This window comes from Siphateles boraxobius, unplaced genomic scaffold (assembly GCF_051911475.1).
Source record: "Siphateles boraxobius isolate OS27281-9 unplaced genomic scaffold, OSU_SipBor_1 29, whole genome shotgun sequence".
NCBI classification, from domain to species: domain Eukaryota; kingdom Metazoa; phylum Chordata; class Actinopteri; order Cypriniformes; family Leuciscidae; genus Siphateles; species Siphateles boraxobius.
The window spans coordinates 12,150,850-12,167,500 of NW_027508908.1; the positions used below are offsets into that span (position 1 = coordinate 12,150,850).

Here is a 16,651-nt window from a genome sequence, read left to right on the forward strand (position 1 = left end):
ATATTGATGATCACTTCAAATGATGAGATGTCAGTGCTTGGAGTGCTTCCTGATCCCCAATTGACAGCCACACACAGAAGTCGGCCTAAAAGACTTACTGGCGGTAAATGTGGGGTTTTCTAGTCAAGCCTGCATCACTGTGAAATCAGATGGTTATCGAGAAAGCCCCTCACTTCAGATAAAAGCTCCTCCATTATGAACAGCCTGACACTGATCCACTTTTTAAGTCTTTTAACTGGAGCTGCTTTTGATTAGGGTTTGGATCACAACGTATGGATGAATAGAAGGTGAGTTTTCTTTAAAAGCAGCATACTGTAAACATCTGGACATGTGTGGTCCTGTTTGAGCTCAGATGTAAAGTCTGTCAACCTTCCTGATGTCACTGCAGGGAGACATAAAGTCCTATATCCTATAAAGTGTTTTTAAAACAACATACTTTCCTTATGCGCAGCAGAATGTAGGAATTATGCAGAGGAGAGCCCTAAATTTAATTTGCCACGCTATTCCCCCGAATAAACAATGGTAAAGTTACTCCGTGCATTCCCCTCATAAAGCAAATCTAATCATCCTCATTATGGATAAATACTGGGCCAAATGAAATGTTTCTGTTTAAAGCAGGCTTTTAGAGGTAAAAATACATCGACACCAATGTCAACAATACAGAATGAAGAAAGTGAATCTTGACAGGTCTGCTGGTGATATTGCAAGTTGATTTAAATGAATGGCAGCTTAAGCTTAAGATACAAGTTTTGGATTGTGTGGACAAAATGATAGTCTGTGACATTTCTCCCCAATTCACTGTCACATGAAGACGAAATAGCAGAACTACAGCACAAACATAATATATATTATATACATATAATATAGACTTATTTCAGACTTAAGGACAGATTTCCTAAACAGGACAAATTAGCATTAGAGCGCAATTCCAAAAAAAAGCACTGGGAATGGAAAGTTCTGATCTACAGACCACATGCAAATTAAATATCACAGAAGCATCCGGATCATTTCCATAATGACTAACACGATCTACCAAGAGCAGGGTAGAGTTGTTTTTTTGGGAGTTAAATACTTACGCAAATACCAGTAAATTGATTGCCAACCTTAGTAAATCATCTTGCATGATTCATTCAAATACACTTCTCCCATACTGTAGATTTTGCGTCTGAAAGTAAAACTTACAAATGTATATGCGATAAAGTCAGCCGCAAAAATAACTGTGTCCATGCCTTTTCAGCGCTACTTTTTCACTGCGTGACTTAAGTAAATCCTGACAGTGGTTTTTTAACGACAAAAGAGGGTTTGTGCTGGGGCAAGCTAGTAAATCTGGCCCTTAGAATTAGAATAAACGTAATGGTTTTGTGAGGAATTTTTTTGGATCCGATCAGAGCAGTGTCACATAATAGTGTCACATTAAATTTTCATTAAGAAGAAGCTTATTGGTCACAACCAAGGCCACATCTGACTGCCTTTGATACTTTTTAAACTTTGCTAGATGTTTTCAGAGGGTCGGCAGGGAGTTTGGTTGCTGGGGCTGTTAACACTCGCCCACTGAGAGATGCGGCGGCGCTTACAGACTCCCTCTGATTCTCCAATGACTATGTAAATGAAGCGTACGCATGAAAAATCGGCTAGTGGGACGCTGGCTTAAGACGATGTTGATGACAGCTGGAGCTCCTAAGGCTCTCAAACAAAGACACAGAGGTCATGGTGCATGAGGACAAGAACACACCAGCAGAGTGTTTGTTTGTGTTAGTGCCTGAAAAGACACAAGATGAAAACAATAACAGGAGGAGTCTCAAAGCATAGCTGCTGGAGAGATGAGAACAGAACACATAAAACAGAATGCGCTCAGAGTAAAAGCACACACATTCTATTTGTGGCTTATTTTTTAAAGGGTTAGTTCACCCAGGAATGAAAATTTGATCATAATATATATTTAAAAACCCACATGACTTTCTAGCACAATGTCCAAGCTGTGATTTAGCCTACAACTGTCAAGACTTTTACAGCAAGATTTTCAGCGATAGCTTCTCTATCTATTAATGAAGCTGGTTTCCGCCACAGAATAAAACATTTTAAAAGATAATTGTGAATTTTTATCTCATAATTGCGTGTTTACATCTCGCAATTCTGACTTTATATATCAGAATTGTGAGATATAAAGTCTGAGTTGTGTAATATAAAGTCGCAATTGCGTGTTATAAAGTCAGAATTGCGTGATATAAACTCACACTTGTGTGTTATAAATTCAGAATTGGGAGATATAAGTCCAATTCAGGGAAAATAAGACTTGACTTTATCAAGTCTTTTATATTTTATAATTCTAACTTTATAACACACAATTACGACTTTATATCTCGCAATTCTGACTTTATAACACGCATTTGCGACATAAATCACACAATTCTGAATTGTGAGATGTAAACTTGCAATTGTGACAAAGTCAGAATTGTGAGATAAAAAGTTGCAATTACCTTTTATATTTTTTATTCTGAGGAGGAAACAAGCTTCAATAATTATATGACTTCAGAAGACTTGGAATAAAGTAGACCAATAATATGGCCTACTTTATAGTTTCTTTTCGAGCTTTAAAGGATTTGGTCCCCATTTACTTTCATTGTACAGAAGAAAGAAGTGTAAACATTCTTCCAAAATTCTGCTTTTTTGTTCTACAGAAAAAAAGAAAGCCAAACTTACAGGTTTGGAACGAATTAAGGGTGAGTAAACAAATGAATAATTTTAATTTGTAGCCGAACTATCCCTTAAACTTCATTCAAAGTCCAGCAGTTCTCAGTTGAACATGATTTTTAGCATGCAAAATTGGTTTTCGAGTGCAATTTGAAGTCCATTTAACATTCCCTAACCTACTCAGAGGTTAAACACCTCTGATTGGATGTGAGATTCTCATTCTCATTAATAAATTTTCCAGACAAGGCCTGCATACAGTTCACTCCAGTGGTTTTTACTAGGAACACACATCCTTCATGCTTTTCTTACTCTGCAGACCTGGGAGGACAGAGCCAGAGAGCGAGAAAAAAAGAGATGGCTGGTCACCTTACCATTACAGCTGTGGCTGGGGTCAGGCTGCGTTACGGGTCTATAGTGAACGGCCGTGTACTCTTCCTCCGAATCAGAGTCCTGCGCCGCCTGCGTGGTGGCATTACTTAAGACGGAACTCTTGTTGTCATGGAGATTGGGTGAGGGTGGTTGAGAATGGGAATGCTCAGTGACTGATGGACTGGAGAGAGAGGATGGCATGGGAGAACCTAAAGAAAAGAAAACCACTTTAAACCAAAGGAAAATAAAAAATAACAACCGCAAATGAAAAGAACCAACATAGAGCAGTACTTCCAAAAAATACATTACTGTAAATACGAAAAGTAATTGATTTAAAAAAAAAGAAAAAAGTTTGAGTTGTTATTCTTTCCTGTAAATCAAAAGTGAAGCGCATGTTTGTGAAGCTGTATCAAATGCATGCATTAACATTAATGCAAGTAGCGTGAACAAAAATCATCCATTGCTTCCAAAAAAACAAACAAAAACAGCAAAGAATGATGGTTTGCAGCTAGTATGATTAAGGATTCTGTTTGTGATGTTTCTGCTCCACTAGCTTTGATCACATGAAAGTTGGAAATGTTCTCCACAGTGCCAACAATTGTCTTTCAGGACACAGCATTGGTGCGTTGCATAAAGTTGTGAGGCCGAAGAAAACCACAACATCTCTTTCTCTCTCTCTCTCTTACACAAACACACACACACAGACTTTCCGTGGCTGCCAAATTCATTTAATCTTGGATATACCTCCGCTTGCAGTCCATTTACTGTACCACCAAATCAACCATTAACAAATGGACGCTAGTACGTACGTACATGCATACACACACATCACACAAAATCACACACACTCACAGAATTAAGGGAAGACAATGAGTAAAAGAGCATGAAAATAAATAAATAAATGAAAACATTTTTTAGAAGAAAAATAAATATTTTGCAGCAAAACAGCCTAATGTATAATAAGAGAAAGCCTATCTTTTATGCTATTCATTTGAAAATGATTTCATCTTGTTGACATTTTCAGTTATGTGAAAAGGCTTCGATCTTTTCCTCACACATGTCTTTCTGAAACCAATCACACAGACACATAATCACCTTCCCAAACCAGCTCAAAACCCTGGCGTGGGCTCAGTGCCACCACTTAGCATATAATAACAGCATATCAGACATGGTCAAAGACCCCTGATCTGAGAACAGTGATAGGCAAAGGGTGAGGGCAGTGAGTGAATAGTAATTAAGCTGACTGGCTCTCAGCTCCCTGTCAGGGGTCTGGACACACTCATGAGACAGTGAGCAAAGTCACCTCTGCTTCTGTGGCGTGTGGCTTTGGAGTCCTGCTCACAACCTAATTACCTTCCACTCCTTACATTACACTGCATTGTGTGAGAGAAACAGAGATATGCAAAGGACATCCAGACGAAAAGCCAGGGTTGTGTGTGTGTGTGTGTGTTTGTGTGTCAGTGATAGTGAGAGAAAAAGAAACAGCGAGGCTGAAAGAGTGGGGGAGAATTATTATTTTGTAATTATTGCAATCTTTATTTATATATTTATGATATGAAACACAATTACAGACAGATCCTCTGGGAGCAGGACTCACACCAGCCTGCCAATCTTAACCAAGAAATTAAGTGCCATTAACATTATGTGCTGCCACTGATACACCACTGTGTGTGTGTGAGTGAGTGTGTGTGTGTGTGTGTGTGTGTGTGTGTGTGTGTGTGTGTGTGTGTGTGTGTGTGTGTGTGTGGGTGTGTGTGTGTGTGTGTGTGTGTGTGTGTGTGTGTGTGTGTGTGTGTGGAATCTACTGAGCTCAGACCTACTGACTAAAGCACTAAAGTGTTCACTCTTGTGAAATGGCCTCTGATTCAGCACTGCATTTACTACACAACAGATGCGTCTATGAGGAACAATGCTCAATCAAAGTTGCAAAAAAACAAAACAAAACCACAACAACAAAAAAACTACTTTCAAATTTAATTATTTGCAGCAGCAGAAGCATTAATTACAATGTTGACAACTATTAATTCCTTAATTATTTTGTGAACTAAATTTAAGGAGAAATTACATTTGTCCATAATATACTACACATATTATTATATTATATTATTATAAAGCTTATAACATCAGCTAAATAAATGTGGAACACATGCTAGTGAACAAAATGATTATTTAAATTTCTTTAAAAATATGTGTAATTAATTATCATGGTTTATGAACAACCTGTTAGCCAAAAAAAATTAAAATAAAAAATAAAAATAAAAATGTTGACTGTGGAATATATCTATTATATCTATTGTATTAGTAATATTTTGGTATCTGTGCACAGATGTTGCATTAGTGCATCCCTTGTTTTAGTTTTTTTTATATATTTTGGTAACACTTTACTTCAAGCCTTTATGTCTAATGAATTCTAAAAGTATTTTTAATGCATTAATTATTACTTTTAATGAACCTTATAACGGTCTCATGACTAATTGTTATAACCACAGTTATAATACATTATAATATTTATGTCAAGCCTTTGAAAATATAATGCATTAAACACAACAAACAAACAAGTTCAGATGTAACATGGAATCTGCAAATGTTATAATGTATTTTAACTTTGTTTACAGTTATTTATGAAAAGATATATCACATTATAACATACATTATGAATACACTTATAATGCATTATAAAAGGCTTAGGAAGAGTGTTACCAAAATTGTCACAAATAATTGTTACCAGAGTTAGATTATAATGCTTATGTATTCAAGATTTACATTATAAAAAGTATAATGCATTGTAACATGAACCATGACATTGGGTGTTAATCATGTTTTAATGCAATTTACATTTTAAAGGTGTAACTATGAATTACTAAGTGCTCAAATGCATTAAGGTAGTGGTTAAATTATTCACGAAAATATTCAACAGATTATAATAAGTATTATAATTGTAATACAACAAGAATGCTATTTTAAACAATATAACTGTGACGACTGTGTAAAAGTCAGAACTAGCATGAATGTGAGTGTGATTTTGCTGTCATACAACAGTTCAATAAAAGAGAGATTAATGTCAAGCGACATACATTTTAGGCCTGTTATTTTGTTATTTATCCTATGGGTTAACCACAGCTGTGGTGATGCTCAGTACAACAGCATTCTATTGTAATAAAATCACTTCATGTAAAGTGCTACTGATAATTCTAAAAAGCTTCAGATGGTTTACAGCGCAGAAGCCTTTTATGGTGAGGAATTCAGCTGTTGAATAGACTGAAGAAAGTGAGTATGCATTGCAGAGGGTGCTGTGTAATCCCGGTTTCGCAGCTTTTGTTTTTTTTTTACAAATTCATTTCCTCTATCTCTTCGCCTCTCATCCCACTTTCATTCGTTCTCTCTCTCTCTGTGATAACCCTGGGTCTCCCTGTGGTTTCAAGCCAACCTGCTCCATCAGCACTCTCTACTGCCTGCTTCTAACACTCACACACGTGAGCAGATCAAACACAGATTGATGCTCTTCTCTCTCTCTTCGTCATGTGCAATGATTTGTGAGAGCAGACGAAGAAGTTGAACACGGCCCATAATCCAGTGCAGCTGTCAATTAAAGCCGAGAGCAGAAAGAAGAGATGAAAGCACTGTTGAAATGCCAGGACGGGAAGTGTTATTTTTTCTATTCTTCCTGGCAACAAACAAACCAACTCATAGCCTAAACACAACTGAAGAAATGGCTTTTTAAGTTAAAGGAAAGAGACATGGACTAGTACTCTCACGCTAGAGGATCAATTCAGCCATATATGCACATCAAATTCGCCAAGCATAATAAACAGCACTATTGAAGCATTCAGCAGTGCGACAAGGAATCTGCGCACACAGAACTCCACACAAAGTTTTCACAGAACAGGAACAACTCTCATAAGATTCTAACTTCTTAGACACGACGTGAAGTGAAATAAATGATTGATATTAATAAACTGAACTAAAAGGTTTTCCACTGAGTAATATAATTCATTAGACTAATTGTAGGCGGTTTACAAAACATGCACAGGTTTGGGTTCATCAGCATTTCACAATGGCTTTGAATGTTTCTCATCCGATTAAAGAGTCAGAACTATCCGTTTCATAAACTTCGAAATCTTTTGTAATAGGCAAAAAAACTGCTCTGCACACACATTTATCTGGAGCTCTATGCTTTTAATACAGCATCTGCCATCTAAACACCCACACGGCACAGAAGAGTCAATGATGAGGGTATTATTTCCACAGCCTCATCATTCCACGGCAGTAAACTAAAGGCGCTTGTTTGTCAGTCATTGATTTTTTTTGCTCCCTTCTCTTCGTGTGATTTTGCCCAGCATTCTTCAGCATTTTTTTTTTGTGCTTGACACCAGGTCAAACCTAATCAGCAACTTCCTGTGCTGATGCGCGTGTGTGTGCAACCTGTCTGTTCTACTGCCCTCCAATGCCTCCTCATCCCCAATCTTATATGCAGGCCTCTAGGTTTTCATATTCTAATCGATAGCAACCCGTGCCTCTGTGCTAACAGGAGCGCTTAAGAAAAGCCGCGCTGCTCAAATCACTAACCGTCTGTCTCGATCTTTCTCCTTCTCTCTTTGTCTGTTTACCCGATCCTCAGTGGAGACCAGAGAGCGCAAACACAGCTGAAGGAAACACTTTGTAACATGCCTAAACAAGAATAATTTGTGGGTAAATCATACACAAGCATATACAACCAAGCATTATGGTCTGATATGCCACTATTCCACTTAGCAACATTTCAGTTATCTAGTGCGACATGAATTCATGGGTTGAGAGTTAAACAAGAACAAAACACAACAGTTGACACATCACAGTAACAGAACTGAGCACATGCACAGACTTTGATGCATATGAAATGAATCGTTGAGAAAAGGAAAAGTGTGAAGTGGGAGTTTTTGCGTGGCTGTATGGACCCCCTACAGGGTGGGCTCACTGACTAACACATGACAAACGCTCCATCAAACTGGATGAATGGACTGGATGCCTTTAGAGATTAAATGCTCATTACAGCTAATGTGTTTCTACCATTGCATTGAAGCAAATGGAAAAATGGAAATGACAATTGTTGGTCACTTGAATAATAAGTGGACGCTGTATAATTATCATTAGACATGTCTTACCACATGCCATTTTTAAAAGAAACATATAAGTACAAATGAAATGCAAGGGTGTTATTGTGTGTGTTAGTGCAGCCAACCAAGAACTCAGCAATCACGACACGACAAGTAGTTCGGATTATTACATTTTTCATTATCACTTTTTAAATAATAAATAAATAATATAATACTATTAACAATAAAAAATACTACTGTATTACTACTGCTAATAATATAAAAATGTAGCAAAATGGAATAATATGTTTGGTGGTCTCATAATAATATAATTATGAAATATGAAATAATAATCTAATAATAATGATATAATGTAATATTCATACTACAACTGCTAATAATTAGTATTATTACATAACTATTATTATCATTATACAACTATCATATATAATATACAATATATAATAAATATCATTAAACATTACTTAAAAACACTGGCATACAATTCAGATTTTTACCTTTTTATTATTATTTCATTTTTCTAAATAATAATAACAATAATTATTATACATTTAAACATATACAATTCATTTTACATTATCTAAAAAAGAAAAAAGGTACAATAAATGGCCTAATCTATTTATCTGATGTGATTGATTCTTCCAAGATTATCACAAATCATTCTCGCAAACACCTTACCGATCTTAGACTGCAAATGAATTTTGCCGAATCAAAATACATCATGGAAAACCAAATGAAGTTTGCAATGAGTTTGAAGTTTGCAGCAAACACAGGATGCAGTGACAACACAGCAGTGGCCTTATCCATCAACTGGGCTGAAATGGCCCTGGGCCATCCTTTTTGTTGAGCCTTGCATGCGCATCATTAAAACCACTCATGCAAACAGTAGGCCTCAACATCAGCACTTATGCATGTAGATAGAAAGAGAGAGAGAAGAAATTGCTAAAGGAAGATGGAGGAAAAAAAGGCATGAGAAATGGACGAGTGTGAAAGTGAGAGAAAGAAAATGAAAGAGTTATAACTGTCTTTTTTTTCTATCAGACTGATCTTTTAGTGTCATTGTATCCCTCTTCCTGGTCTGCATGTAGAATTATAACATTTTGGAAACACACTCACACACACACACAAACACAGGGAAGCTGCGGGTTGAATACCAGAAAGCTTGAGACTGTTTGTGTCTCTTGGAGTGGAACAATGCCTCCAGTATCCCTCGCTCTCTCAATCTCTCTGCCTCCCCTTCTCTCTTTTTGCTCCCTCTATCTTTTCATTTTCTCGCTCCATAGCTAGCTTCTCTTTTCCGCAGCCCTTTTCCCCTTCGGGCGACATGTGAAATGAAGCAGAGATGGTCCCTCAGTGGTGAGGAACAGATAAAGAAAGAGAGAGAGGAAGAACAAGAAAACGGTTGAAGAAAGAGATAGACTTCTACCCTTACACCTGGGACTTCTGGCTGGCCTAACATGAGAGAGACAGCTCATGCTCCGATGATGCTTCAACAGGAAAGAGATTCACAATAGCTTAGACACACAATTGGCAACACACCTGTTTTCATTTCTTCAATCTGTTTTGTGATCTAGAACGTTTCTAATTACCTGCTGTGAAAAGTGAACTTGTAATCTGGTGGGTAAACAGGACGCAACAAGGTGAATATATGCCTGAAAGTCAAAATTGACCAAATGTTTCCTTTTATTACAAATTCAGAAATTTTAAAATTATTTTTGAATCTTAACGTAGCATTTAGTGTTATAAAATAGGCTATATAATATTATATATTTATAAATATAAATAAATATAAATCTATTAAATTTACTAATATTAATTATATGTACAATACACATATTATTTTACATGAATTATCATAGTACAATTACCAATGTAAAGTTAAAAAAGAGAAATATAACAAAAATCTGGTTCTGATTTTTATTTATAATTAAAATTAATGAAACATTTTATTTTCGTTAGGAAATATGTAAAAATAAATGTCAATAAACAATTAAAAAGTAGTTGCAAATGCTGATTTATTTTAACTTTTGATTTAAATTGGATTGATGTGGCAACAAATTAATTAAACCGTATTAAAGGTGAGGGACCTATCATAAATGCCATTAATAATTATGAGCGTTTAAATATTGGATGTCTTACTGAGTGCTAAAGGTAAGCCTGGAGGTGATGTGCTGGAGGATCAATCTGAGTGAACTAGGTTTAAACTTCATTAGCAAACACCATAGTCTGCAAATGCCAATATTCCACAAACAAACAAAAACTGCTGAAGCTCTGCTTCTCTCTGATGCTTTAGCTCTCTGTTCAGACTCTCTCAAGCTTGCTCTTTCTCTCCGGCCTTTTCTCCCTCCAAGAAATTCCTTTTTGCAACAGAAATACAAAGAGACCAAATCTATAAACAACAATAGCGTTCTCTCTCTCTCCTCTTAGATTCAGCTCCTCAATCTATCTCCCTCGTCTTCACTCAGATCCCATACTACATCTCACTTCCTATCTCTTTCCTTCTTCTCAGCACTCATTTTCTCTCCTTTCTCTCCAGAGTACAGTAGGTCATAGTCCTGTTTTTTTTTCATTGACAGAAAAATGAATGAGTGTGTGGATCGAGGATATCGTCATTTATTGAACTACTATGAAGAAAAAAAACTAGCAACTGAAAATATTTCTGTTTTCTAAAATAAAAAAATTGAGTTTGCTAGCAACAAAAGCTAAACTGAAACTACAAATATGCACTACATTTTAAATTAATTTACATTAAAGCAGCATGCAGTAAAGCATTCAGAGCAAATGATGGTAGATTTACTTGAAATGTTGTAAAAAACGCAAACTGAAACGGAACTGAAACTGAAAATGGCCACAAACAAAAGTATTTTATACATTCTGTACCATGAAGTTTAAAAACAAATCCAGGGACTAGTTGTTTTCTGGTGTGGGCCGTCTGGCATGAGATCTGAGCAGATGCAGTCTATGCTGCTGAATCATAAATGCCTTAGAGATGCCAGAGTGACGGTAGTCACAATTTACAGCTAAATGTAGCAGCAATGACACATTTATAGGTGAATTTCATTGTCCACAAGTACTAGCTGTTGCTATGAATTTGACAAATAAAACTTTAAACTTAAACATTGCCATCATGAGGCAGTTATTTTCATTGGGGTGCAGTTTATTTATGAAGAGTCAGGATAGGCAGATGGAACAATGTGTGGTATGGTATATTGTAATGATACTATAGATGCATCTCAATTTGCGAACTTGTGCACTATTCTATGCCGTTGTTTAGTAAGTAGTGTGTTCACACTGAAAATTTCAAATACAAAAATTACACTTTAAATGAGTGCGAAAAAGTGCGAAATGTTGGACACTTCATGCACTCAACTGTCGCAGCTTTAATCACATAGCGGAGGGGGAGGGGCTACCAGACTCCGATGACAAAATAACCTTTATAAAATTCATACACTACACGGTTAAGTACTGTGCATAAGTACATATAAAAGGAGTGTATATTATGTCATTTGGGGCACAACTTATGTTATAAAAGAAAAAAAATACAAAAAGCACCACCAAGACATTGAAATTGAAACCACAATAAGTAAAAAGAAAAAAAAAATCGAAACCATTATACTCATGATGATACACACACCATCCGCAATGAAGCCTATAATGATGCGCACATAAGTGTCAGTCTGCCGGCTAATGATGATGTTATCTAAGGTCTTCGCCCCTTCCGGAACAACACCCTTCAATACCTGGCCAGCTTCCTGTGATCGATCAACCTCACGAGTCGGGCCCCCACCTCGCCTCAAAAATAAAACAATCCAAAGCACATCTCTGACACTCTGCCTGTCAGCCTCCAAAACCCAGCAAATGAAGACGGATTCTCCTTAATTGGGTTTGGTATGACTTCAGCGCGTGCGTGATGATGGGGGGAGAGCTATAATTCCGCCATTATGATCCGGAGACAGGCGTGTTTCATTCCCGCACAAAGTGCACTATTCGATTTACAATGATTCATGCCACAGCGATGTTAATGGTGCAGACGGAAGTGTGCGGAGAGCGTAATGTGGAGGGTAGCGTTTATAAAACCAGCTAACCTTAGTGTATGCGCATACACACTCGCTCTAATAAACGTTGAACAAATGATTGAACATTATGATGCATACAGTTGTGGTTTTTACATCAAAAAGCAATAGTTTCTCTGCAGATTCTGTTTGTAGGTTAAAAAAGTATTTTAAATGTTACCACACACAAAACAATCATCCTCAACAATCATCCATACAGAAACATGTGAACACCACTGGAGAAGAATAAAAGAATGGTGGGATTATGGAGGATGAATAGATGCAAATTTGGCAATTGGAGAACTGTGCCTGAATACGCTTTTCCGAGAAACACTGCAGCGCTCCACTGCCATCATAAACAAGCGCAAGACACCTCTAAACAGCAAGGTCATTTCAACATTTTTTAAACAAGTGAGGGAAAAAAAAATACAAATATACACACTTGTGCACACTTACTCACAGTTCCACAGACTTCTGACTTGAGTCTAATTGGGTTCTTCTTATGCTGAGAAAGCCAAAGAGTGCTCATCAACACATGTGCTGTTAAAACAACCAGGGCTTGCCCAGTTTATCGCTGTAACCAGCAAATGGGAACAGCAGGGTGCTGAGGGAGAGACTGTTAACACACACGCACACATAATCACATGGCCAGTTACAATGAGGGGTGCGGGCAGGGTCTTTCAGCGGGCCACGTGTGGTTAGCTGCCGCAATGGCATAAAATGTGGGAGAACTTTTGGCCAGCAGAGTGCTCTTTGTCAACAGATTAATGTGGCTGAGAATTTTACAGACAATGCTGTTGATATGCAGATATTATAAACACACACATGCACACACAGCTGTGTGAAGGAAGAGTCCTTCAACCTCTGTATATAATGAGCTGGGAACAGCGGTCTTTAGAGTCGTGTCGGGCTGATTCAACATAATGTGCCAGAATTAGGGATTTAAGCAAATGCAAAAATATGTGACTGGGTTCAGACCAAGTAGTTAACCAAAGAGGGCCAATCCACTCCAGCTGGAGATAAGCTGGCTTTATGAACATGCTTCCGGAAGCAGATATTTACTGTATGGGAATGTCAGATGGAGATAGAATCTATGAAATGAAATGTCATTCTTGTGATAGTGGTTAGTGTTGGTTTGCTGGTTGAGAGAGAGAGAGATGTAGATTGATAGATGGATGGACGGATAGATGGATAGATAGATATATGATAAGATAGATAGAACGCTAGATAGATAGATAGATCAGATGCCACATAGATCAAGATAGAAAGATAAATAGAAAAGGAGGACAGAGAGAAATTCTATATGTGACATGAGTAGGATGATAAAGGTTTCAGAGGTCAGGTTGGTCCTCAGGCCACCACCCCCACATGCTGACCTTTGCACCCACAAATCCAATCTCCTCTCCAGTCCGGCATGCAAACCGTCCCCCGGGGAGGGATTGGACCCACTCAGACCCCAGCTAGCAAACTAGCAAACTAGACTAACCTCAATCTGCCAATAGCAACAGTTTCTTTTTAATGTGCCATATTGTTAAGAGTAGACTTATATAACAATTGAATTAATAACTCCCATTCTGGTTACATATGTATAACACAAAATCAGCCTAAGGCTTCCTAAGGCATGGGCATAGTGAATGAAGATACACAGGGAGATCACAAGGTTCAAGTAGTTAAGTCCTGGTGAAAGGCCTGCACATCCAGAGGTGAGGGGTTGAGACCGGTCAGAAAAAAAAAACCTAATCCTACACTACCCACTTAGGGTAACTGAACGAGAGCAATCAAAATGGGAATTAGGGTCAGTTAAAGGAGAGAAAGCATTGCAATTGACACATCTATGTCAGAGAGTGAGGGAGAGAGAAAGAGAGCGTGGCTGGTCGCCATTTGCTTTCAGCTTTTTTATGGCACCGTTTCATGTGCTGTTAAGCAGCACCTCCTTTCACGAGCATGTATTTGGAGGCAAAACAAAGATGAATGACTCGTTAAATAAAGTTTAAGAGAGACTCGTGAGTGACGCTGCTTACGTCTCTTTACACCAAGGGCATTGTGCTAGCTGGTAATTTCACACAGTTAAAAAAGCTTGAAGACGGAAAGGAAAAAGCAGCTTGAAAATAACAAGTGGGGACAAAGGCTTCCTTGCTTGCAGTAAAAAAAGATAGGCAAGAAGAGAAAATATGCACGCCTAGAATGCGAAGCTATTGATCTTGCTATCTACCCGCTCCCACTTTTTTCCCACCATGCCACTACATCCAGATGCACACACACACACACACACACACACACACACACACACACACACACACACACACACACACACACACACACACACACACACACACACACACACACACACACACACACACACACACACGCACACACACACACACACACACACACACACGCACACGCACACACATCAATAAACAAAGGCACAATTTTCACACTGTCATTTCTCTATTTAATGAGTTCTTAAGAGGGTTATTATGGTTAACTAAAACTAAAACCATAACAAATCTAAAGTTTAAATCAAATTTCAAAAATGACCAAAACTAAATAAACTAAAATAAAAAAAAATATATAAAAGTATACTTAGTTTAGTTTAGTATGCTACTCTGTTTTTATGAGCCTTTAGGAGTGTTGGAAACTGACCCTCAAGCAGGGCCAGGAAAAAGCATTCGGTAAACACATGTACAACATTTTTTTTCAGGAACAAAAGCTCATCATGTTTCTGGGACATTGTCAAATACATTTCTGTGTGCAAACACTACACTAATTATAACGGAACGGGCTGGTGGCTTTCATAATTCACAATCGAGCAAGTACCTGCATGATCACGTGGCTACACAGTCACTGTGCTATGAAGACGTAGCTGGACAGCACATAATAAATTAGCTGTTGCTCTAGATAGCACTTTTCCTTCCTTTTGTCTTTAATAGAGCGTGCTGTGAGCAATTACCTCTGCGGAGTGGCCTAATCTCTCAGCATTAAGCCAACCAGCACTGCCAGTTCTCCTACCTCCTGGGCAAAATAGCAGGCTGAGGCCTCTCGGAGAGCGTAATCTCACACGTGCACATACACATACACAAACACCCAAGCCTTTCATTATCCTCATCCCTTGTGGTAACAAAATCAGTCAAGGAGCTCGCCACCAGCCAACACCCGCAGCACACCTGCCATACGGACTGCACTGTTACCGCAGGAGACCGCAGCTAGGGACCAATCAGAGGTGTGAAGATGGTCACCATGGGACAGCAGGCCGGGAGATGATGCAGCTGAAGTGCCAAGGGGATTCATCAATCACAAATCATTGTTTATGGAGGAACAACCGAGTCCCTGAGCACAGAGCTGTAAAGCAGGAAACAAATTAGCCTCTTAATTTTTGCTAGCTCCCTTCCATCTTGCTCAGATAAAGCATCTCAAACAACACAAGCTGTTGTTGATATACATTTTATACAAGTCGATATACATTTTAACCACTTGCCGCGGTTAGCTTGTGTGCCATCTACAACCGAGAATACACCATCATTTACACATCCATAAATACTTCAATCTCACCTGACAAACAAACTCACAAACATGCACTTCTAATTGGGTGCAATGAACATAGTCTCAGAGAGAAGATTTAATAAGCGGGATTAGTTTGGTGAATGGGCGGGTGACGGTAATGCCACCTAAACTGGGTCAGTCGGAGGTGTCAGACAGCCTTACAGGAGGCCAGAGGCTTACCGTAGAGTCAAGCCCCCTCAGGATCAGTCTCAGCTGGCTGGCACAACTCACTCTGAGGTGTGAGAAAGCATTCCTTTTTTTTAACTTTTTGCCTGCGCGGCTTTTTAGAAAATGGTGTGCCGCTGTTGTCTGGTTGGTGGCAATTCTCTAGGAGCAGATGTTCAAATGGCACCAGCTGAGACCAGAGAGCGGGAGGAAAAAAAAAAGAGGATGGGGGATTGGGCAGCAAACAAAGGGAGACCTGCCTCTCACACCCGGACCAACCACAGGGAAACAACACATCTGGCTCGAGATGAACAAAGAAGGACGGAAGGCACTAGGACATCAGCAGGACGCATCTTCCATCTTTACACACAAGGCTTTCATCCTGCAGATGACGCCAAAAAATATGTACACTACCCCGTGGAGTGCCTGTGGCAAAAACAGAGAGCGAGGGTTGATGCTGGGCGTCAGATGGAGCGACGGGTGTTGCGTGCCCACGCATCTGGCCTGGATCTCAGTTGCGGTCATTGAGCCCCCAAACATCCAGGCAAGCACACTTCTTCAGATACACATCCGCAGCTTAGAGAGCCACTGTCAGACAACTGCAGTAAACATGCGTCAGATCCTAGATAAAGCTCTCCACAAAAGAGCCCATCTGTGCGGGTGAGAATGTGTATGTCTATATGTGTGCGTGCTCGTTCTTCCTCTTCAAACAACCTCAAAACACTGCTTATCCCGGCA

The 16,651-nt window shown here is 38.6% G+C and overlaps 1 protein-coding gene across 8 annotated transcripts in view; it reads right to left on the reverse strand.

The window, feature by feature from the left end:
• tenm3 (teneurin transmembrane protein 3) overlaps positions 1 to 16,651 on the reverse strand; it is a 321,921-nt gene that overhangs the window by 162,606 nt on the left and 142,664 nt on the right. For all 8 annotated transcript variants that reach the window (XM_077246625.1, XM_077246624.1, XM_077246623.1 and 5 more), the window contains one exon: positions 3,063 to 3,269. In XM_077246625.1, the coding sequence (XP_077102740.1) occupies positions 3,063 to 3,269 (207 nt within the window). The remainder of the gene's footprint in view (positions 1 to 3,062; positions 3,270 to 16,651) is intronic.